The sequence below is a fragment of the Papio anubis genome, chromosome 7 (assembly GCF_008728515.1).
Source record: "Papio anubis isolate 15944 chromosome 7, Panubis1.0, whole genome shotgun sequence".
Taxonomy (NCBI): Eukaryota; Metazoa; Chordata; class Mammalia; order Primates; family Cercopithecidae; genus Papio; species Papio anubis.
This window is the reverse complement of record NC_044982.1, coordinates 117,346,231-117,369,553: the sequence shown is the minus strand read 5'-3', so window position 1 is coordinate 117,369,553 and position 23,323 is coordinate 117,346,231. Positions and strand designations below refer to the sequence as shown.

Below are 23,323 nucleotides of genomic sequence, written 5' to 3'. Positions count from 1 at the left end.
AATAAAACATACTCTGGGGGCTTGGCATATTAGTTAGCTGGCTTTTACACTGACCAAGACTCACAACTCCCATACTATCCCAGTAAAATCCCAACCCTGTATTCATCCATTATTCTAACCTGATCAGCTAGGACCACCAAGGACAAACCTGAAGCCCAACAAAGTCAGCTTTATTGACCCCTCACAACAAGGGAGTCCACACACCAGAGGAAGCATGGGGTGTCTCTCCAAACAAAAGAAAACATAGAGTTGTAGGATTTGGGAGAGGGATACAGTTTAGGTGAAATTTAAATAAAGCAGAGTTGTGATAGGTTGAAAGCAAAACATGGCAGTGTTACAGGGGTCACATCAGGATGATGAAGTGGACCCAGGGTCCCGTTTCCTTGAAAACTCTGAAGTTAAGATAGATGTGGAATGTGGTGTCCAGAAACCCTTTATCTGACATTCTATACCAGGTTGATTTCCAGGTTGGAATCAGTGCTGCTTCTGTTTCAAGCTGACTTGTTGCAAAGATACATCTATGAACTATGTAGTTATAATTTCCTTCATATATATGATAATAGCCTCCCGTTTGTAGTAAAGTCCTGTTTGATCCCCTGAAACAGCTGTTCTTTGAGGGGAGGTTGCTAAAGAAACAGGAAGGCTGTACTCCCCAGGAATCTCCGCAAACTGGGGAACTGTGTGATATCCCAGAACATTGGTTTGGGGTGGATTTTTTTCTTTTCTTTTTCTTTTCTTTTCTTTTCTTTTCTTTTCATTTCCTTTCTTTTCTTTTGGTACTTGTATCTAAGAGTACAAAGTCTGGAACGTCTCACAAAATTAGCACACTGAAAAATCTCTCATGACAACTTCTAAAGTTTTTATCTTTTTCATAAGAGCGTTGACTTAGTGGCTTTTGAGACTAGAATTTAGGTCTTTGGTTCTTCTTGGGGGCTGGAGCTTTTCCTGCCTGGAACCTCTGCGATTCCATAATGATTTGGTAACTGGAGTGTTGATTTATAGAGGTTTTATTGTGCAAATTTTATTATGCTCATACTTAATAAATGTGCAAAGAATTTGGACTGTAGATTCATTGGACCAACTTCTTTTATATACTTTGTGAGGAAAAATTAAATGCCTATAAAATATGTCTTGACAGAGGCAGAAAGCTAGAAATATTTCTGCATTAAGGCCAAAACCATTTTGGTGAGACTCCATGATATTATAGAGGTAAGCACTATATAACGTAAGTGATATAGGAACCCAAGATAAAAATGTATTATTATTGAAATATTCTACCTTTAGGTAATGGTATGACGACGCCCATCAAAGGACCCAGATACACTCAGAACTAGGTGAAAACAGGGAAAGTCATAAAAAGGATAAAAATTGTCATTGTGTGGTTTTCTACCAACAGTGTCATGGGGAGAAGATTCTCTGTCACCCTGTCCAGAGCCCATAAGGCCTTGCGTTGTAAGCAGCATGAGATGAGGGCAAACGCATGTGCTGGTTCAGATGCTCCCACATCTCTCTAATGGAGCAAACTCATAACCAAACATTCCAGTTTTTGTCCCCACAATCCATCCCCAGCTGTGTGATCCACACTGAGATATGGAGTTGAAATTTAAATAAAGTAAAGTTTTGATAGGCTGAAAGCAAAACATAACTGTTACTACCTCGCTATATGCTAGTATCCCTCCCTTACGACACTCTGGTATCTGGCCAGCAAAGTCCTGCTCATACTCCAAGCTCTGAGACTGCCTCCTCTGCAAACCTTCCTGATTCTGCAAAGAACAGGTAGGCACTTCATCCTTGGGACCTCACAGCAATTCAGGACACATTTCTGTCCCAGCCCTGCTTGGCTTGGCTGTCTCCATGAATATACACTTTGCAGCCTCTGCACCTGGCATCATAGCGAGCACACAGTAGGCACTCCTGTGTTTTTTGAAAAAACGAATATATCATCACCACATTTCACATGTGGAATATATGAGCTACTAGAAAAGACATAAGGGTAGATTTTACATCTTTATTGCATCCTAGATATACAAGTCTGTTATTGCCTTTGCCCCATGTTCTGTCAACATAGCATAAAGCATGTGGATTTACCTGTTAGAAACTGAATAAGCGGCTGGGCATGGTGACTCACACCTGTAATCGAAGCATTTTGGGAGGCCAAGGCAGGTGTATCACTTGAGGTCTGGAGTTCAAGACCAGCCAGCCAACATGGCAAAACCCTGTCTTTACCAAAAATACAAAAATTAGCTGGGCATGGTGATGCATATATGTAATCCCAGCTACTCAGGAGGCTGAGGCAGAACAATTGCTTGAACCCAGGAGGTGGAGTTTGCAGTGAGCCAAGATCATGCCACTGCACTCCAGCCTGAGTGACAGAGCAAGACTCTGTCCCAAAAAACAATAAAAAATAAAAAATAAAAAATCTTTTTCTCTAGATTTCCATATGATTTTGTTTAATCTTCTGTCCTTTGCATTGCAGAAACACACACACACACACAGATTCACAAGAGTGTGAGGTATTGGACTGAGCATGCACAAGACCCATTTTCGATATTTAGCCCATATACACCCATGTGTGCATGTACACACACACACAGACACACACACACTCAGCATCTGCCACTCAGAAGGTCTGAGGCAACATGTCTATCTGTTCTTTACCCAGTAAATGGCACCAGTTCTCAGGCCCAAGAGATACTGAAGCGGTGCCTTGGAAATAAAGCAAACCTAGGGATGTGTTGTTTCCCATCTCTCCCTTCTCTGGCAATCCTAGTTCCTTTTTCTTTCATGTGACAAGTGGCATTGCCCCATGGAGGCCTCTCCTTTGCTCTCTCCCAGGCGGTGATGGCACCAGACATGCAGGGTAGGTGAGGCAATGCAGAGGCACAGATATGGAGCTCATCTAATGGTCATCAGCAGTCATGGCAAGTGACCAGGAAATCCCAAGCCTCCCAGCAATGTCCAAGTCACTTATGCACAGAATAAGTCCTTTCCCCTTGTGATCCCATTGTGTATTTTCACACATACCCTCGTTCAAACCCTTCTCTAGTCCTTCCTGGTGGAGCTATCCACACCACACATTTCTGTGCTTTTCATGGTCGAATTTCCCTTTGTCAAAGTGCTTCCAGCATTGTGATATCACCATCTCAGGGAGGGGCCCTGTTGCTGGCATCCAAGAGTGGGCCATACTCACACAGCCATTGATCAGGCCTCTGTCACACTCTTTGCTTGTTTCATTTGATTCCTACAGTTCCAAGTCTAGAGTCATTTAATTTTTTCTTATTCTTTATTTTGTCTCTCTTCCATAATGTCCCACTGACCTCTACACTAGCCCCTGAATTCACTGACTTCATTTATTATCTGCTAATTACCCATGTACAGTTCCCCCCTTCAACATGACATATTTCTATTTTGATCAACATGTCCGCATAGAAGGCAACCGAACTGACCCCGGATATTTTTCCTGCTGCCTGAAGCCCAGCCAACTCCTGACCTCACCACCTTGTTCCTGCTTGCTAGCAAGTAGAGGAATGATTGAATTGCAATCTTGAACAATGGGAGGTGGCCAGGTGCTGTCTCCCTTTCTAAAGATATTAAAACTGACCCAAAGAAAGAAACCACTGTAGTCACTAGACTCAAGAATTGTAGATACGGGCCAGGCGCAGTGGCTTACGCCTGTAATCCCAGCACTTTGGGAGGCCAAGGTGGGCAAATCACCTGAGGTCAGGAGTTTAAGATAAGCCTGGACAACATGACTAAACCACGTCTCTACTAAAAACACAAAAATTAGCAGGGCGCAGTGGCAGGCACCTGTAACCCCAGCTACTTGCAAGACTGAAGCAGAAGAATCGCTTGAACCCGGGAGGTGGAGGTTGTGGTGAGCAGAGATTGTGCCACTGCACTCCAGCCTGGGCGACAGAGCGAAACTCTGTCTCAAAAAAATAAAAAAAAAGATGTATAGATCTGGCATTTTCCCACCTTCAGAGAGCCAGAGGGCCTCTGAGTTCATTTCCATGAAACTGGACCATGGACGATGTCCATAAACGCCATAAAATGTCAAGGGAAGACAAGCAGCAGCCAGATGCTAGACAACCCCAGCAGGACCTATCTTCCCAAGACACAGAACATTCCTATGGTAGCCTGTATCCTTTTGATTAAAAAAATTTGATTTCTCCCTTATTTGAGTGCCAAGTGGTTGAGATAGTTCCTTTTGCTTTCCTATCCACAAACATCTAAGTGGAAAAGCTAAACCCACATGGTCTGAAGGAAAAGGAATAGGCTAAATAAGACCTTTACTTAATCCCTTAATAGCTGAGCCCCACTGCAAGCTGTGAACCTTATATTAACCTTTATAACTGCACAGTGTACTTAATGTTTGTTGAATTTAATTAAAAATCTGTTCTATTTAATGGAAGGAGATCTGTAGCTGGACAAACTAATTCCACAAAAAGTTTTTGCTTCCCATTAACTTTACAGTCAGTACTGCCTTTTACTCAGCCAATAATTGTGCTTAATTGGTACGTTATTTTAAATAATGGTCTCAAGTTATAGCCACACTGTAAATTTTTACTGCCGGGTAATTTAAACAAATGATTGTTTCAGATTCAACACTGTCTTGCAAACTGTCAAGTTTCTTACTACCCTCTGGCTCAGTGTGTCATACAAGATAAGCTTGAAAAACCACTGAAACAGTTTCATGACTGATGAAATATTGAGACGTTTATGTTAAAAGATAGCCCCTATGTTGCAGTTAAAATTGTAAGGAGTTGGAGCTTCAGAAAGTACGAATGCCTGGCCAATTAGCAACAGAGATAAGACAGAGGTGTAGAATAAAGTACAACATTCTTCCCGGCAGGAGTTGTATACTGGCCTGGACTGTGGGGAAGACAGTTATTTGTGAAGAAGGATCTTCCCGTGGTTTGTTCAGACGTCAGGTTCAGGGGTTACATGTCTCACGTTATAAACGTCCATTAGTAATAGCTCAGTGTTGCCACCAGGTGGCAGCAGAGAGAGGAAGGCAGAATTGAATCAGCTTTTTTTTTAAATTGAGAGTTAGACATTCCATTTAACAAATTCTGACTTTTTATCAAAAGTAGATGTATCCTTATTAATCCAGTGAAAGTAAAACAAAAAAACTACAACTGTTATAAACATTCATTCAACACCATTCCAACATTCATTCAACAGTCATTTGTTGATCACCTGGCTACTCTCGTAGGTACTGGGGCTACAGAGATTAAGAAGTAGCCCTGGCCAGGCGCGGTGGCTCACACCTGTAATCCCAGCACTTTGGGAGGCCGAGGCGGGCGGATCACAAGGTCAGGAGATCGAGACCACAGTGAAACCCCATCTCTACTAAAAATACAAAACAGTAGCTGGGCGCGGTGGCAGGTGCCTGTAGTCCCAGCTTACTCAGGAGGCTGAGGCAGGAGAATGGCGTGAACCTGGGAGGCAGAGCTTGCAGTGAGCCAAGATTGCACCACTGCACTCCAGCCTGGGAGACAAAGCGAGACTCTGTCTCAAAAAAAAAAAAAAAAAAAAAGAGGTAGCCCTGTCCCTCAGAAGCTCACTGTCTCATGGGAAGTAGACATATGTTCAGATCACTGAAATACCATTGGATGGGTACTTTATTAGAAGAATGTGTAAGATGCTTGCCAAAGGGGGAAGCAGCTGCTCTTCTGCCCTTTCTTGAATCTTCTACTTCTGCACTTCAACCTGTCCCTTAAATGTACCTGGTCTAGCAGGCTACTTTGTCATGCAGGTACTTTCATTCCAGTTTAATGACCTAGACAGCCCCCTCCCTCCAAAATACACAGGCACACGTCTACCCAAGCCCAATTCTTTCTCTAGAATGAAGCTTGACACTTTCAGGACACTTTCTCTTTGACACTTCCAGAGAACCTTAGAAAAGTTACTGTTTGTGTTCAGTCTATAATCATTTCCCTTTTAAGGCAGGTTCTTCTTTGTACCCCCACAGTGCCTAGCAAAGACCCTGTGAGGTAGGTGTGTGTAAACCCTCAAACGAAGGGGGAGTGTAAGTGTGCATGTGTGTGTGAATTGTCCTCACTGTTTCTGTGCCCTCTCTTCATCAGCACCCGAATCTCTGTGCATCTCCACCCATAGCCCAACTTTCCAGTGTGTGGGACTGTCCTTCAGATATTCTCCTGTTGTTGCAGGATCGCAGTACCCTATTTTCCGCTGTGTGCACAGAAGCACTCATGAAGAGGCTCCTGAGAGCTACTGTGACTCCAGCATGAAGCCGACCCCCGAGGAGGAGCCCTGCAACATCTTCCCTTGCCCAGCCTTGTAAGATGGCCCCTCCCTTTAGGTCACCTATTACCAGGTCACTTCAGGTCGCTTGAGCACAGGACTCTAGGAGCAGATATAAGTCAGTCTAAATCTAATTTAGAAATCCAAGACTTGGTCCATGCATAAAATGCAGTCTGTTTAGCAGGCATACCTGTCTTTCAGGATGAACTCAGGAGCTGATAGTCTTTAGCAAGTCAACCCACTTCTGGGAAGCCCACCCTTGGCAAAGCTGGAGCAATTAGGTTTGAGCCTGGTAAGGAAAACAAAGGAGGAAGCAAAGAATGAGAAGCCGGTGTAGTTAGTGTCGTAGGTGAGCTGTTTACAGAAAGAGGATAATGCAAGTCACAAAAACATCAGCCTGGAGAGGCCAAGAAAAGTGTCTCGGGAGAGGTCTTGAACTGTTTTGGTTTTTTGTTTTTGTTTTTGTTTTTTGGCGGAGTCTAGCTCTGTTGCCCAGGCCAGAGTACAGTAGCACGATCTCAGCAACCTCCGCCTCCTGGGTTCAAGCAATTCTCCCGCTTCAGCCTCCCGAGTAGCTGGGACTACAGGTGCACGTTACCACGCCTGGCTAAATTTTGTATTTTTTGTAGGGACGGGGTTTTGCCATGTCGGCCAGGCTGGTCTTGAACTCCTGAGCACTAATGGTCTGCTCACCTCAGGCTCCCAAAGTGCTGGGATTATGGGCGTGAGCCACCACGCCTGGCCTTGAACTGGTTATTGAATGATAAATGGGACACTTGAAGAAGAACAAGGGGAAAGGGCCCTAAGCGGGTCAAAACCCAATTTTCAGACTAATAAAAATATAATTCTCATCCAAGTATATGATGAGCATGGGCTGATGTCTTGTTTAACCTAATAACAGAGCAGATGACAGAGGAGGGTTTATGAAACTGATGTGGGAATTGTTAATGAAAAATAAAGAATACTAGAATAAGATTTCTAAGTTAGTAGCAAAAGTGAGTTAATGATCTACAGGGTAATAACACTAACCTTTGGAGGGGTTTTTTTATTAGATAAAAATCATTTGTACCTTTTCAGTTTTCTGTAACTTTTTATAGAATCTGGGCCCTAATCACTGGTAAATACCATGTCAAGTGTCAAGCAAATTTATCTTCCTTTACAGAGTCAGATGACCCTTAGGCAGACTTTTTCTTTTTCTTTTTCTTTTCTTTTTTTGAGACAGGGTCTTGCTTTGTTGCCCAGACTGGAGTGCAGTGGCATAATCATGGTTCACTGCAGCCTCAATCTCCCAGGCTCAAGCCATACCCCGACCTCAGCCTCCCAAGTAGCTGGGACTACAGGCACACACCACCACACCCAGCTAACTTTGGTATTTTTTGTAGAGACGGGTTTTGCCATGTTGTCCAGGCTGGTGTCGAACTCCTGGGCTCAAGCCATCCTCCCAATTCAGCTTCCCAAAGTCCTGGGATTACAGGCATGCGCCACCGCGCCTGGCCTAGGCTGACTTTTAAGCAATGCTCTAGTAAGAAACTCCACCCATGGTGATTCTGATGATTCTGTGTACGCTGGTGCGGGCTCACGCTCACTTCTTGTTGACTGAAGGTTGTCTCTTACTCTCGCTCTCTCATTCCTGAACCAGCTGGGACATCGGGGAGTGGTCTGAGTGCAGCAAGACCTGTGGCCTGGGCATGCAGCACCGCCAGGTTCTGTGCCGCCAGGTGTACGCCAACCGCAGCCTGACAGTGCAGCCCTACCGCTGCCAGCACCTGGAGAAGCCCGAGACCACCAGCACTTGCCAACTCAAGATCTGCAGCGAGTGGCAGATCCGGACTGACTGGACCTCGGTACGCAGGCAGGGCAGCCCGCTCCATAGCTCCCTCTCCAGCTCCCACCACACTCTCCAGCCCACCAAGACCTGAGATGGGTAACCTTGAGTTCCACAGGAGGGAACCCATCCCTCCTGTGGGGGTCTGGATGGCTGTTTTTGCAAACCACAGGATGTACCAATAGTTGAATAGAGTTTAGGATAGTGTATGCTGCCCACAGCCAACTATGGGTGAGCCCAGGGAGCCCTGTGATACTGGCCTCATCTGTTCTATGAGTCATGGTGAAGTGAAGGTTGGCAACTGCTGGTAGAGCCAACTCCTTCCAATTTTCCCCACCCATTTTATAGATGAAAAGACGGAGGCCTGGAAGAATAGAGTAGTGTCTGTCAAAATTAAGACTATTAAGGCAGAAATAATTTGATAAAAGATTTATTGGAAGCCAATGTAAGGATCAACCCAAGAAGACACACGAACAACGTTGGGCGTGTTCCAAAGTCTGTTACAAGTTGAAAGGCTTTTAGAAGAAAGTTTAGGAGAGGAGAGGGGGACCCCTCGAATCGGAGTTGTCTTTTTCATTGGAGGGTACAGCACAGAGGTTGCAATCACTGGCTACAGATGACGACATACAGGCTAAAATGTTTTAAGTGCAGGACAGTCAATAAAACTTCATGAGTGAGAAATAAATCAGCAAAACTTTATGACTTGGAAACAAACCAAACAAACCAGTGTCCTCTTCAATGTCCACAGGTTACATATTAATCAGTGTGTCAACAGTTTGAAGAATTCACAATAAAATGGGAGAGACTGACAATAATATTCTTCAGTCAAAACAGGATGTAAGCCATGAATCCTAAGATCTTCCTCCTAGGCAACTTAGAACATAGTGTATTCTTTAAGGGCAGAAGTGCATGACTTAACCCTTGCCTGCCATGGCATTGGGTCCTGTTTATAATTTGGTATCTTGTTGCCACAGAGAGTCCATTCTGTCAGTCTTATGATTTCTCTCTTAACATTAATGCTGGTCAGTTGTGTCTCGACTGCAAAAGGGAGGCAGTATGACAGGGTGTGTCCAGCCTCCCATCCTGTCATGGCCAGGAAATCAGTTTTAAAGGTTTCTCTGGGGTCTCCTTGGCCAAGAGGAGGCCCACTCAGTCAGCTGGGAGGCTTAGGATTTTATTTTTAGTTTACAGTAGGCGAGGCATCTAAGAAGGTCTTGTAGGAAAGGATTGTTTCTAGGGCTCAGATCCCTGCCCCAGATGGTGACATGCATGAAAGAGCCTCAGTCTCATGGGGCTGGTCACAAAGGCTGCTGGCTCCATTCTGGCGATTCTCTCCCAGAGCTGAAGCTGCTGGTTCCCCTGACGTCAGTGTGCTGTGTTTCAGTGCTCAGTGCCCTGCGGCGTGGGACAGAGGACCCGTGATGTGAAGTGTGTGAGCAACATCGGGGATGTGGTTGACGATGAGGAATGCAACATGAAGCTCCGGCCAAATGACATTGAGAACTGTGACATGGGACCCTGTGCCAAGAGCTGGTTCCTCACCGAGTGGAGCGAAAGGGTGAGTGTGACAGGCAGAGCGCCGGGGACCAAGGTCTGTCAGGTGCCTCCAAAACCACACGAAGGTGAGTCACTGGCTCAGATTCCCAAGACTGATTTCTGGCTTTGTAGGGGGGAAAAAAAAGGCCCAGAGAGGAATTATCGTAGGCTTTCTATCCTTACGTGAGGACTGAGGGGGTCCAAAGGTGAGGAGTGGGTGTGAAAAACTTGACTGAATTCTCCTTAGCACTCCATGTGGTTACTCCATAACACTAGGCAAAGTGAATAATTACATCCCATCGTTCATATGTCTTGTACGTGCCTGGTGTCTCATAGACACTCAGCAATGGCAGGCCCCTCTACTGCTTTCTGCCATCTCAAAACATCCCACACCCCGTCCCCTCCCCAGTAGCCTGGCCTCCCATGGGGGGTCTCAGGTGTCAAAGAATAACTCAAAGACATATATAGTTAACCAGTGGCCCACCAGTTACCTGGATATAAGGGAAAACAGTCATAGATTAAATTCATCTATCAAAGGCAAAAGGAAGATTTATATGAAAAGGGGATTTTGGAGCTGGAGTGGTGTTGGTTACACAACAGCATGAATGCACCTAATGCCCTGGAGGTGTGGGCTTAAAAGTGGTTACAATGGTCAATTTTATGCTATGTGTATTCTACCACCATCAAAAATAAAGTTTGAGAAAAGACACTAAACAAATTATAGAACATACCTTGGGACAGGGAGGAGAAAGGAGGAAGGAGGTAAGGAATTGTGCTTCCTTTCCTGGTGGAAGCAGCGGATTTGCGGGCATGGGGGCGGGGGGACAGTCAGAGGGCTTGCCCAGGGCAGCTGCATAGCTGTCAGAGGCACCAAGTCCAGGTTCTGGATTCTCCAGGAGATCTAGGGAGTTTACCTGGGTTGAGGACGTGATTGGCTATCTCTGACCTTGGTTAGCAGCCTACCTCTTGGATACACTAGTTCTGCCCCACTTCCCTTGCTAGAATCCCATGCGTACACGTTACCTGTGAACCACATTGAAGTGCAGGTCTGAGGCAGCAGGTGTGGGGTGGAGCCAGGGAATCTACATTTCTTTATTTCTTTATTTTTTTTTTCAGACAGGGTCTCATTCTGTTGCCTGGGCTGGGGTGCAGTGGTGCAATCTTGGCTCACTGCAGCCTCGACCTCTTGGGCTCAAGTGATCCTCCCATCTCAGCACCCCCTCCCCACCTCCCCACAACATAGGTGGGACTATAAGTGCACGCCACCACCCTGGCTAATTTTTTATATTTGTTTGTGGTTTCACCGTGTTGCCCAAGCTGGTCTCAAACTCCCGGGCTCAAGTGATCTGCCACCTCAGCCTCCCGAAGCCCTGGAATTATAGGCATGAGCCACCGCACCTGGCCACAGTCTACATTTCTAATAGGTTCCCGGGGTCTTTGAGGCCACTGGTCCAGGGACCACACTCTGAGTAACAAGGCCATAAAAAAGACAGAGGAGTGCAGCCATATTCTTGGATCTTAGGAGACATGATGCAGCCCATGAGCCCCCACCCATCCCAACTCCCAGCATCATGAGAACAACAACCGTAGTATCTCAGACTCAAAGAAGGACCCTTTCACAGTTTGGGGATATCAACAGACATGCCCCGTAGTGCCACATTGGCTGGCTCCAACTGGTCAGAATGGTCAGTGTCCATTCTGACCGGTCAATGGCCACCATGCACCTGTTATTGAGTATTTTGAACACCACCCCTAGAGGCGTTCACATAGGTTTTCTCTCCCTCCACCGTGTAAGATGCCCCTTCTTCATTTTGTCCCTCTCATCACCATAACAATCCACTTCCATAGGGTGTGTTATCCAGCAAAAGAGAAAGAACAAGCCTGCAAATGCAGCGTTCACTCCACCTCCAGAGATGGTCCTGGAGATTCTTACCTAGTGACTCATCTTCTTGTGGGTTCCCCACACCTCCTGGCATGCGGCCCCTGCTCCTTAGCCCCAGGATGGCCCCAGATGGAGAGCCCTTGGTGCAAATACTGAGCTCCCAAGATGAGCATCTGACTGTGTCCCCAGTCCCAGGAGCAGACACTAATTTGGCCATCTGGGAAGCTCTAACCAAAGAGAAACAGATGGAGAGTAAGTGCTGCTGGCCACTGACTCAAGCTTCTGCCCTAAAACTGAGTCCAGGAAAGTTCATCCTAGTTCTTCTGTGTATCCCCATTTTCGAAGCCTCCCATCCCCAACATTAGCTCGTGGCACTGCGGACATAGTGGGGGAAGGTGTTTGTGAGCTCAGCCTCCTTGCCAGCATGAGGAATCCTCTGCAGAGTCCCTGACATAGGCCACAGCTCTTGCCCAAACCCTTGATCAGAAATTCACTCTGTGTCCAGACAATTACATCTATTTCTTGTACAGCTCAAGGTGTCAAGAGGTCTCCTTTTACAGTGAACCAAAGTGTTTCTTACTAAGTCCCACTGTCCTTTAGAAAAGGACAACCCTACAGCCATCGAGGGACTCATTCCACTTTCTCCAGGCTAAAAATTCCTAGTTTCTTCAACTAGTCCTTTTGTGCTTTAGTTTCTGAACTCATTTTGTTCTCAGGAAACGTGATGGATTTCCTATATCAGCAAATGGATGAAAAGAATGATGCTGGGCTTTCATTTTTATATTGGAATGATTCTTTTTCTAAATAATGTTTATTTTTTTCTGGTTATAAAGTAACACAGTATTGTTTTAAGAATATGAGAAATTTGGAAAAGTATGCTCCAAACCTCTTCACTAAAAGAAAATTTGAGATTATTTTAAGCTGTACTTCAAGCTTTTTTCTTCTCATACATACTTTACCTACATAGCTTTTTCTCCTCATACATATTTTAAAGATATAAATGTATCTTTATATCATAATGTATGTATAATTTGGTCACCTGCTCTTTTCACTTAATTATTATAAGCATAAAATCTTTAAAACGTGATTTTTATTATAATAAGCTATAGAACTACATGATTGAAACAATCTCCTATGTCTAAATGTTTGGGGTTTTTTAGTTTTTATTTTTATTTTTTAGAGACCAGGTCTTGCTCTGTTGCCCAGGCTGGAGTGCAGCAGCACAATCATGGCTCACTGAAGCCTTGAACTCGTGGGCTCTAGTGATCCTCCCACCTTAGCCTCCTGAGTAGCTGGGATTACAGATATAAGCCTCCATACACGGGTGATGTTTTACTGTTTAAAAGAGAATATTTTAAAAGACTTCAGTAAGTGTTCTTGTGCATTAATCTTTATGTGTACCTTTTCTTATCTCTGTAAAATAGTGGGGACATGGAATCAGGTTAAAATATGGGAAAATATTATGAATGCTTTTAGAACTCTTAATACATTTTAGCTAATTGTTCTCCAGAAAGATTATTTCAGTGTAGTCTTCCAAGCAGCAACTGAGAGCGCTTTTACAGTCATTTTGTTGCCGTGATTCTTTAGTTTGTAAATTCCATGTCTCTACATTTGCCGCTCTCTGAAAAGGCAGTGGGTTCAGAGCACAATACGTACTCTGGGGAAAATAACTGCAGTGGTTCATTCCTCTGTGTGTCTCCCATGTTTATTTAGAACAGTAAAAAGCTACATATCAATTTTCCAAAGATTTCCACACTACTTATTTCCCCTCCAATAATGACTTGCAGATTTCCTCTTAAAGTAATTTTGCTTTGTATCTCAACATAAGTTCTTGCCGAATCTAACTTGGCTTAAAATTATAAATAGAGCAAAGAATGAGCACTTTATTCTATTCAGGGAACTCTTGTTCGTTTTGGAAAAGATGTTCTAAATCATGCAAGTTGGGTGCTATGATGTAAGTAAATAATTTTTGCCTTATCTACCCTCAGAATAGATGATGAATTCTAAATGTTCATGCTTATTTTAGAGTAGATGAGTGGGACACCAGTACACTGGCTTTGGTGTCATCTCCATGACCACCACTTATTTTGTATTTGACCCTGAGCCAGCTAGTGACTAACTGAGCTTCAGTTTTTTCAACTGTAACATTGCTGAGTAACCGCTGCAGTAACATATTTGAAGCTATGACCTAGATGAGGTTGGCACAGTGGGAAGGGTTTCCTTTGGGCTGCTTCATTCTTCTTCAGCTCCATGTCACCAGGGGCCTTTGGGCCACCAGTTGGTCTTAGAAAATGTTCAGCCCCTGGCATGACCAGCGGATGGCAGTCTTCCACTTTTGAATAGTTGCTTTGTGTAAAAAAAGGCCTTGTTAAGCTTCAGTCTGAACTATGAAATTTTTTATTACTGGGAATGAACATGTGTTGAGCACCTGTTCCATGCCAGTCATGAATGAGACACAGCCTCTGATTCAATAAGCTCAAGAGGGAGAAACCAAAGAAAATTAAAGTTTGCAAACACTTAAGAGTACAGAATGTGTCTTATTGCCCAATTTAAAATTAATTAATCTTTACCTAAATGAATTGAGGTTGTAACCCCAGTCTGAATCTTCTCTTAAACTTCTAGGGACACAAAGTTCTTCTGGCTTAATGACTCACCTTAAAAACATCTTTTCAGCTGCTTTTAATTGAGAGTGGGCCATATCAGAAGTAAGCATCGTGACTTTTCGGTTCTACAATTCAATGATAGGTCTAAGCACATGTGCAGTTTTCAATCACAACAGGAAAAAACAGTTTTAGAAAGTCCACCAGCGTTAGTTTGGTAACACCTAATTTCTAAGAAAGTTTTCCAGGAAGAAAATACTGAATCATTTAAATTACAAGAAATGATGCATAAAGCTGAAGTTCAAGAATAGTCATTAGAGCCTTATAGTCCCTTAGGGGCCAATTGGGCCAAGTTTAGGACTTAACTGTTGTTGGAGTGAGAAGGCAGTCCCCACCAGAGGGTTGCTTAGGAATTCCATGTGCTTCTGTGTTTTATCAGCCCAGAAGTTCAATTACAAGTCATGTCCTCTTCTGACTAGCAAAGCAGATTGGGTCCTTCTTTTAGGAACATCCTTTAAGGACAGTGGGTGGGTGTGGTTTGGAGCCTCACCTGGAAGGTTAGTCCCTACTCCCTGGTAGGGATTTCTTCCCCTTGCTTCTGCTGAAAAGCTTCCTAGGCCAGGTTCTGTGTGGGGAGCTCCTTTCATATTTACATTTGTTGGGCTTTTCACTGCAGGTGTTGTAATAAAATGAAACTCCTCTGCAGGCCTCATCCATGTGATGTCCTCCCATTGGGCACTGGCATGGTCCTTCACATTCTTCTTTTAAGTTAAGTACATGGGGATGTGGAGACACTTTCCCAGATGCATGTGCATTACTTGGTTTTGAAAGCAGAAAATTAAGTTAGCTAATCAGATGGAAATTACCTGGAAAGAAGTAGTCTAAGGGTTGGAAACATGAAGATAACTGAAATCCTATTTACCTTTTATTCTTCTTTTTTTTTTTTTTTTTTTTTTTTTGAGATAGAGTCTCGCTCTGTCACCCAGGCTGGAGTGCAGTGGCGCCATCTTGGCTCACTGCATCTCTACAATCTCCGCCTCCCAGGTTCAAGCAATTCTTCTGCTTCAGCCTCCCAAGTAGCTGGAATCACAAGTGTGCACCACCATGTCCAGTTAATTTTTGGATTTTTAGTAGTGATGGGATTTCAACATGTTGGCGAGGCTGGTCTCAAACTCCCGACCTCAGGTGATCTGCCCACCGTAGCCTCCCAAAGTGCTGGGATTACAGGTGTGAGCCACCACACGTGGCCTACCTTGTATTCTTTACAAGAATATTTAAATACCTTGAGTTTTAAAGTTAGGAAGAAAACCAGATCATACATGGCTGAAACAAACAAACAGACAAATCCTGTAGCCTAGAATATTTCAATTATTGTAACAAATTTTAAGCTAAGGGACTGAGTCATTGTCCCAGATTTCTGATAACAATCTAAATAGAGCAAAGGACATGAAAAATGTCTGCACACCTGTAGGGGAGGAAAAATGTTTCCTCTACATTCTTAGGTTCTCTGGCTGCAGTCTGTGAATTAAGCTGACAAAAGATTAACAGACAAAAAGCATACCAATTTTATTTGATGTTAATATTTTTATAGTGGCATGGGGGGCTTCATAGGAAAGAAGTGACAATCCCAAAGAAGCAATTAGACTTGAGGGAGTATATACCATTTTAACAAAGGGTGATAAACTATGGAGAAGTGATTAGAAAAAGTAAAGGGGCTGGGGCTTCTAGGGACAGTAAATTGTGAGAAATTGACTAAGAAAAATATGGGGGAAACTGACAGAAGACAAGGGTTATTTTATTAAAGTTTATTTTTGCAGACTCATCTTGGAGTCAACTCCCCTCTCCAATGACGAGAATGTTCTCTTCTTCCTAGTGCTGGGAGGGCACCTTTCTCATGGGAATTTTATGCACTGGTTTTTAGGCAGAAAGGGGGAAGGCAGAGAGCTCTTCCTGCATCTGCTATTTCTCAATAGCCTTCAGCTCAAAATACTCAATATGCCAAAGCAACACATTTTGGGGTGGCATGTTCTGATCACCTTCAAGCCCTTTGCTCCAGAGGGAGTTTCTTCCCTGAGGGGTCAGGCCCAGCTTAGCAGTGGAAAGGTAAATGTTTGATCACTCATACTAACATGTGATTTTACAAGACTAGATGGCAGCATACAAAAATGAAAGTGGAAATTTTGATAAGGAAATAAGGTTGTAAGGATTGTTTTTCCCTTTTCTCCATTTTTATTTAAAATTCTATTGCTTTATTTTCTAAAATAATATGGGTAGAACTCAAACATTGACTCTATTTTTAAGAAAAGACCCAGAAACCCTTAGAAAGGGCTTTGGTCATGTGCTAAAGGGCCACGTCTAGGATTGGAAAGTGCTAATAGATGAACAAGGCAGGGCCCAAGTCTATATGCAACTGATATTCATGGATTTACTCATGAGTAAGACACTGACCTGAGAAAGAATTAGAGATGATTCATTAGTTCCTGCTCTCACCAAGCCTACTTCAGCAAAGACAAAAAAAAAAAAAAGACAGGACACAAATAACCATAATACAAAGGCAGGAAGCAGCACATAGAGTGCCATGAGAATTCCAAGACTGGAAAGAACATCTTAAATTGGGCAGTCAACATAGTTTTCACGGAGGAGATGGTATTTGAGCTGAACCTTAAAGGCTTCTGATCTGTCCAGTGAAGGGAAAGAGCATGCTGGGTGGAGGGAATGGCAGGGGCAAGGACTCTGTTAGCCTTTTATGTGATCAGGGAATAGCAGCCACTCTGAGTCTGTCCAGCAGGAGGTATGTGGGATAGGATAATGGGAAATTAGTCTAGAAGAATTGGGTCAATTAGGGCCATAGTATAGAAAACCCTTAATGCTAGTTGGGAAGTCCATATGTGACTTCTGTTAGGAATGGGATGACTTCAGAGGGAATTTTTAGCATGGAGTTCTCAACACCTGGCAACCCAATGCATTGGAAAAGCTGGTGAGGTTGAGCACGAAGCTACAGCCATAGTCCAGGGTAAGAAAGTAAACTGTGCTGGGAACCATGGGTGGAAAGGGACAAGACGGATTAGAGAAATGTGGCAGAACTAGAGTCTGTGAGACCTAATGATTGTCTAGATGTTGGAAGCAAGAGGTTAGGAGAACAGTCAACTTTCAAATCCAGGTAGAAACTTGAAAGCAAATCAGAAAAATAAGAGGAGGAATGGTAACAGTGGCGAAGGTGTACATGCTGGATTCAAGATACCCGTAGGACACCCAGCTGAGGATGCCCAAAAAATGTTTGAAAAGATAAGATGAAGTTTAGGTGTGGTGGCACACGCCTGCAATCCCAGCACTTTGGGAGGCCGAGGCAGGCGGATCTTGCGCTCAGAAGTTCGAGACCAGCCTGGGCAACGTGACAAAATCCCATCTCTACAAAAAACACAAAAATTAGCTGGACATGGTGGTGAGCACCTGGAGCTACTCAGGAGGCTGAGGTGGGAGGATCGCTTGACCCCAAGAGGTCGAGACTGCAGTGAGCTGATATCACGCCACCTGGGTGATGCAATCCTATCTGGGTGACAAAGCGAGACCGTGTCTTGAAAAAAAGAAAAGACAAGATAAGATGAGAACCAAAATAAGGGCACATTCCAAAGTATGTCGAGACAGATGGAAAATGCTCTAAGAGCTTTGGGCTATGATTCAGGAATGTTTTCACTGTCTCCTAGGAGAGGACTGTGTGATTGTAGTAGAAAAATCACTAATAGTTATTTGGCTGTAAGTGAAGATTTTATGCCTATGAGGCTTTGTTTCTCTATCTTGGAGTGGGAATGTAGGAGTTGAAGCCCCTTATACCATTTATTGAGCACCCCCTGCCTGCAAAGCATATTATACAGTCTCCATAGCCCTGCCAGAAATGTGTTTCTATGCCAGTTGTCTAGATGAGCATGCCAAAGGTAGGAGGGGCTGGGTCACTTGCTCCAGGCCGCATAGCTAGTGAGGATATCAACACTGATGCACCTAGTTCCAAATCCAAGCTCTCCCTCTATACCAAGCTGTTTCCCAATCCTCTCATAGCTGTGGCCTTCAGGAACTAGAACAATTTACCTTAATATCAGGCAGCAATATTGAGGTGACAGACTCAAGTCCCCCTCTTTTCCCAGCCCAGACTTGGCTACTAGCAGGTAGAAATGTGCCCAGGTTTTCATGTACTCATTCTTCTTCAGCTGAATATATTTTTATTTTTATTTTTATTTTTAGAGACAGGGTCTTCTCACTCTGTTGCCCAGGCTGGAGTGCAGTGGTGCAGTCATAGCTCAGTGTAGCCTCAAACTCCTGGGCTCAAGCGATCCTCCTGCCTCAGCCTCCTGAGTAGTTGGGACTACAGGTGCACACCTACTGCTCCTGGTCAATTTTTTGAATTTTTGTAGAGACAGTCTTACTGTGCTGTCCAGGCTGGTCTCAAATTCCTGAGCTCAGGCAATCCTCCCACTTCAGCCTCCCAAAGCTCTGGTACTACAGGCGTGAGCCACCGTACCCAGCCAAGCTGAATATATTTTTGAAAGCAAAAGCTGGGAAGGATAGTCTAACAAGTATAAGTGTATTAATTGCAGTGGCGAGATTGGATATTTGGAATTTGGAATGAAGCCCAACCCAGAAAATCTAAGACAGGGCGTTGTCATACTGATATCTCGTAATGGAGTAGGCTATGCACGAGAAGCTGTCAGATATTTCTAGGGGAAACAGATGGCAGGAAAATGAAGCATTCCATCCTCCTTTCCATCATTTGAAAGTGGCTTCAGCAGCTGCCAGGGCCTCCCCACTAATGTGCCCTTCCCCTGTCTCACAGTGCTCAGCGGAGTGTGGGGCCGGAGTGCGAACACGCTCGGTGGTGTGCATGACCAACCATGTCAGCAGCCTGCCCCTGGAGGGCTGTGGGAACAACCGACCGGCAGAGGCCACCCCATGTGACAACGGACCCTGCACAGGCAAGGTGGAGTGGTTTGCCGGGAGCTGGAGTCAGGTGAGTGGCCAGAACTGGGTACGTCTGCCTGTGCCAGGCAAAAGGCAGGATACCAGAGGGATTAGGAACCAGGACTTTGTGTCAGGTGTCCCAACTTTGAATCCCAGCTGTGCCACTGTCTACCTGTGACCCTGGAGAAGCTATTTATATTTCTGGAGCCTCAGTCGGTCAACAGTATTCATTGAGCACCTACTATGTGCTCATCTAAGTACTTAGGCTACATCAGTGAGCAACACAAATATCCCTGCCCTCAGGGAGCTTATGGCCTAGCATGCTTTCCTCATCTATAAAATGCTGGCAATGATGGTACCTTATGAGGTTATTTTTAGAAGAAATGAAATTATGTACAAAACGTATGTAGCACAGTGCCTGACACACAAGAAATGCTGGCTGCTTCTATTATTATTCCTGTTACTAAAGCCAGCTTTTTCCGTTTCTGACAGTGTCAGAAGCAGAAATTTTAAAAGTTGGAATTGTTCATTAGGAAGAATAAATAATACTGAATACTTTAATAATTGAAGAATTACATTTTCCCTCACTCTTCCAAAATTGAACATGAACCCCACAAAGAAAATGTGGAAATGACTGCCTTGTCTTGATTACCATCAGTATTGGAGTTCTTGGGCCACTTAGCATTTGGCTCCCAGGGCTGGCTAGTTCTCTAAGGACTGTTTGGCTTATGATCATGATTTACACATTATCAAGACCTCTGGCTCCATATAGAATTTTATTTCTTTTAAGTAGCTTTAAAAACCGACCTTGGAAAAAAATGCGCTGCCTTGTCCTTGTAAACTGATACAAGCCCTTTGGAAAGCAATTTGGCAATAAAAGTCAAGAACCATAAAAATGTTCATTTGCCTTAACCCAGTCACCCCACTCCTGGGGTTTCATTTTAAGGAAATAATTAACAATAGGAAAAAAAAAGTTTTTCAGCAGAGATGTTCATGACAGCAGGATGGTTACAGATATTATGGCATATCATAACTCAGTAAAATATAAGGTGACAATGACAGTGATCATTAGGACGATGTGAAAATGCATATGGCGTAATGGCAAGTGAGAAATAGAATGTGAAGATATCCAAACGCTATCATCTCTCCCACTTCAACATAGGGTTTTTATGCAAAAAGCATAGGGAAATGTTTTTCTTTTCAAAATTCCCTTTAATGTTTCTTAAAATATAGAGAATTCAGAAAGAATTCAAGTACTTCCAGTGCTACTCTGGTGAATATCAAAGTTAGACACATTTGCTAACTGATCCCAGCTTGACTTCTCATTAGTTTTCTGGCTCTAGGTGAGTGATTTCACCTATCTGAGCCTGTTTCCTCATCTGAATATGAAGATAATAATACCAACCTCCTAAGGTTGTTATGAGGTTTTCGTAAGATGCTATACATAAAGAGAGTTATCTATTGCTTGGGATATGAGAAATACCTAATAAATATTAGTTCCCATTGCTCTATGTTTATTTTTTCTGCCAGCAATTGCTATCTCATTACTGGTAGTAAAATACATAGGACCTAAACCCCAAAGATAATTCAGCAGTGACTACATATGGTACACCAGTTATACCAAATATCCATAGATGTGTGAAATCATATCAGATCATTATAGTCACACATGTGAAATAAGCAGTACAATTGAACTCATATGTCTACCATTCTTAGAAGAGAAGGGAGCAGGATTCAGGGCCTTTTTTCTTGTGGCCTCCTATTGACTTATACATAAGCTCAAAGAACTAAGAGTTGTATGAACCCTGGCAAAGACAACCTTTATTTCTGCTAAGATTAGAAACAAAGGATTGGTTGCCCTGTTGTCCAAAAGGGTCAAGATACAATTTAATGTGGCCAAGGTTTTGGTTCTGGATTTATAAGGATATCAGGGCCTGATAGAAACTCCCTGCCCTAGGAATGTGACTCCCCAAAGAAAATTAAATAAGAGCATGCTTATTTCTTGAAAGGTAAGTTTTAAACATTAACTGACTTCAGAATATAAAAATAAATGTTCCTTCCAACCATATGGGTTGAATTAAAGTTGGCATTTCGAATACCCCACCAACCTGGTCACAGTGATTAGTCCAGGGGTAGACATGTGACCCAACAGGTGGACGTGTGACCCAACAGGTGGACATGTGACCCAAGCTGAGCCAAACAGAATCCTTCCCGGGGACTTTTCATTTGTGTTTTAGGGAAGAGACTCACTAGGAGGTTGTGAGCTCAAGTGCTGGCAGTGGCCCTACTGAGGCTTGTGCAAAAAGCCAGTCTGAGAAAATGAGACATAAGTCCACAGAGAGGCAGAGACCAAGGAGTTTCTGGCTTTAGAGTCTTTCTGACTCCACCAAGAAAGGCATATATTCCATTGCTGCTGCTTCCCAGATCCCTGGAAACTAGGAGTATATCAAGCTTAGGGAGTCTTTTTCTACTCTGGTGGCACAGTAGCCCAACTCTTACTCATAAGAGTCTACCAAGTCTATTATTTATGCCCAGAATTATTTCCTTTCTTCTCTATCAATTCTGAGTTTACTGCAACTTTAGACTGTCTTAGTTCTGAGATCTGTCACAGTTTCTAGTCTTCAGGAGCAGCCATTTTGTCTGCCTCTGGGTCTGGATTGCATTTATTGATTGCATTTATTGCAATGGATATTTTTATTCTCATCTTTTCACGAATCAATGATCCACCAAAGTGCAACTGCAGGAATTCTTTAGGTACAGAAACATGCATAATTGCCATCACTTCTCACTGAAAGCATTTATCCCTATTAAATATTACTTTGTGTCATGTATGCTTTTCTCTGTGGATTATATTTTGTGTGCTATTTGAATTCCTCCATCTTGTTTCTCATTTTTTATTTTCACCTGATATATCTTCATCAATTTCTTAATTTTCAAACTTTTTATGTATTTTTAAGGTATGTCTTTCATATGGAGGACTATTTTTGTCTTTATTTTTACCCAATCTATAGACCTCTGTGTTTTAAGAGTTAAATTTTAACCATTTATATTTATTGTAATCACTTACATGTTTGGACTTTTCGCTACCATCTTATTTTGTGTTTTCTGTTGTCATGCTTTCTTGCTTCTTTCCTCTTTCCTTTCAACATGTTTGTTACTAGTCAGGTTTTCTTAATTCCATTTTTTCCCCTCCAACATTTTGGAAGTCATAAATCTTCTAGTGGTATATCTTCTGTGATAACATTCAAATTTTTAGCACAGAATTTTAACTTTTATGTATCCATTAATGTCAAGTTATCAGAAACCACATCTCTCCTAAAAGAAAATAGAAGCTTTCCCCTTTTATTTACCTCCACTCTTTCTCTCGATCTACAATATCTCCAAAAAGATGTTGATATTATCTGGATCTAGCTCCAGATTAATGTTAATTTTATAGAAAATATAGATTTAAATTTTAAAATAGCTTTCTCCTTTCCCCTCAAAGATTCTTTTTTATTGAAATATAATTCACATACCATAACCTTTAAAAATATACAATTCATTGGTTTTTAGTAAATTCACAAAGTTGTACAACGAATTCCAACACATTGTTATCGTCCCTAAAAGACACCTGGCATCCATTAGTAATAACAGCTTTTATTGGTGTCTTTGCGAGCACCTCCTTTTATATCCTATGTCTTCTTCCTGGTTCTTTTTATTTTGCTAAAGACTATAACCCAGAAAGTCTTTCAAATAGGATTTGTAAGTGGTAAGGTTTTTGAGCCCTTGAATACCTGAAAATGACTTCATTTTGCACTTTGACACGAATGCTTCTGGCAGATGACTCACTGCTTCCTCTTCCTTGGCACAGTCAGGCCACCCTGGCTGCTCTTGGCCAGTAACTCAGCTAATCACTCATTGTCCTGAGACCTCCATCCTGATCTCCATCTACCACCAATACAGAATGAAGCACATGATCTTTGCTAGAACTCCTCCTCTGTGTACATTTGGACTATAGTTTCCTTCTTCAATTTGATCTCATCTATCTTTCAGTATTCAAAGATTCCCCATAATTTCTGGTCCACCAAGGCTGATTGCCCTTTCTTGTCTTCAAATGCTGTCTCATGCGCGACTACACACACATACACAGATACAGATACACATAAATACATTCATTCACTTTCCAGACACACACATTCTGCCATTTCTGAGCATTTACAGTAAGAGAAGACTGAGACGTGCTCATTCTCCCTTAAGTACACAATCTCTTCAAAGATTTGCCAA

The 23,323-nt window shown here is 43.0% G+C and overlaps 1 protein-coding gene across 3 annotated transcripts in view; it reads left to right on the top strand.

Annotated features, from left to right (window-relative positions):
• Positions 1-23,323, top strand: part of THSD4 (thrombospondin type 1 domain containing 4) — a 680,084-nt gene that overhangs the window by 637,450 nt on the left and 19,311 nt on the right. For all 3 annotated transcript variants that reach the window (XM_031668519.1, XM_021940676.2, XM_031668520.1), the window contains 4 exons: positions 6,174-6,303; positions 7,907-8,111; positions 9,477-9,650; positions 18,936-19,109. In XM_031668519.1, coding sequence (XP_031524379.1) covers positions 6,174-6,303; positions 7,907-8,111; positions 9,477-9,650; positions 18,936-19,109 — 683 coding nt within the window. The remainder of the gene's footprint in view (positions 1-6,173; positions 6,304-7,906; positions 8,112-9,476; positions 9,651-18,935; positions 19,110-23,323) is intronic.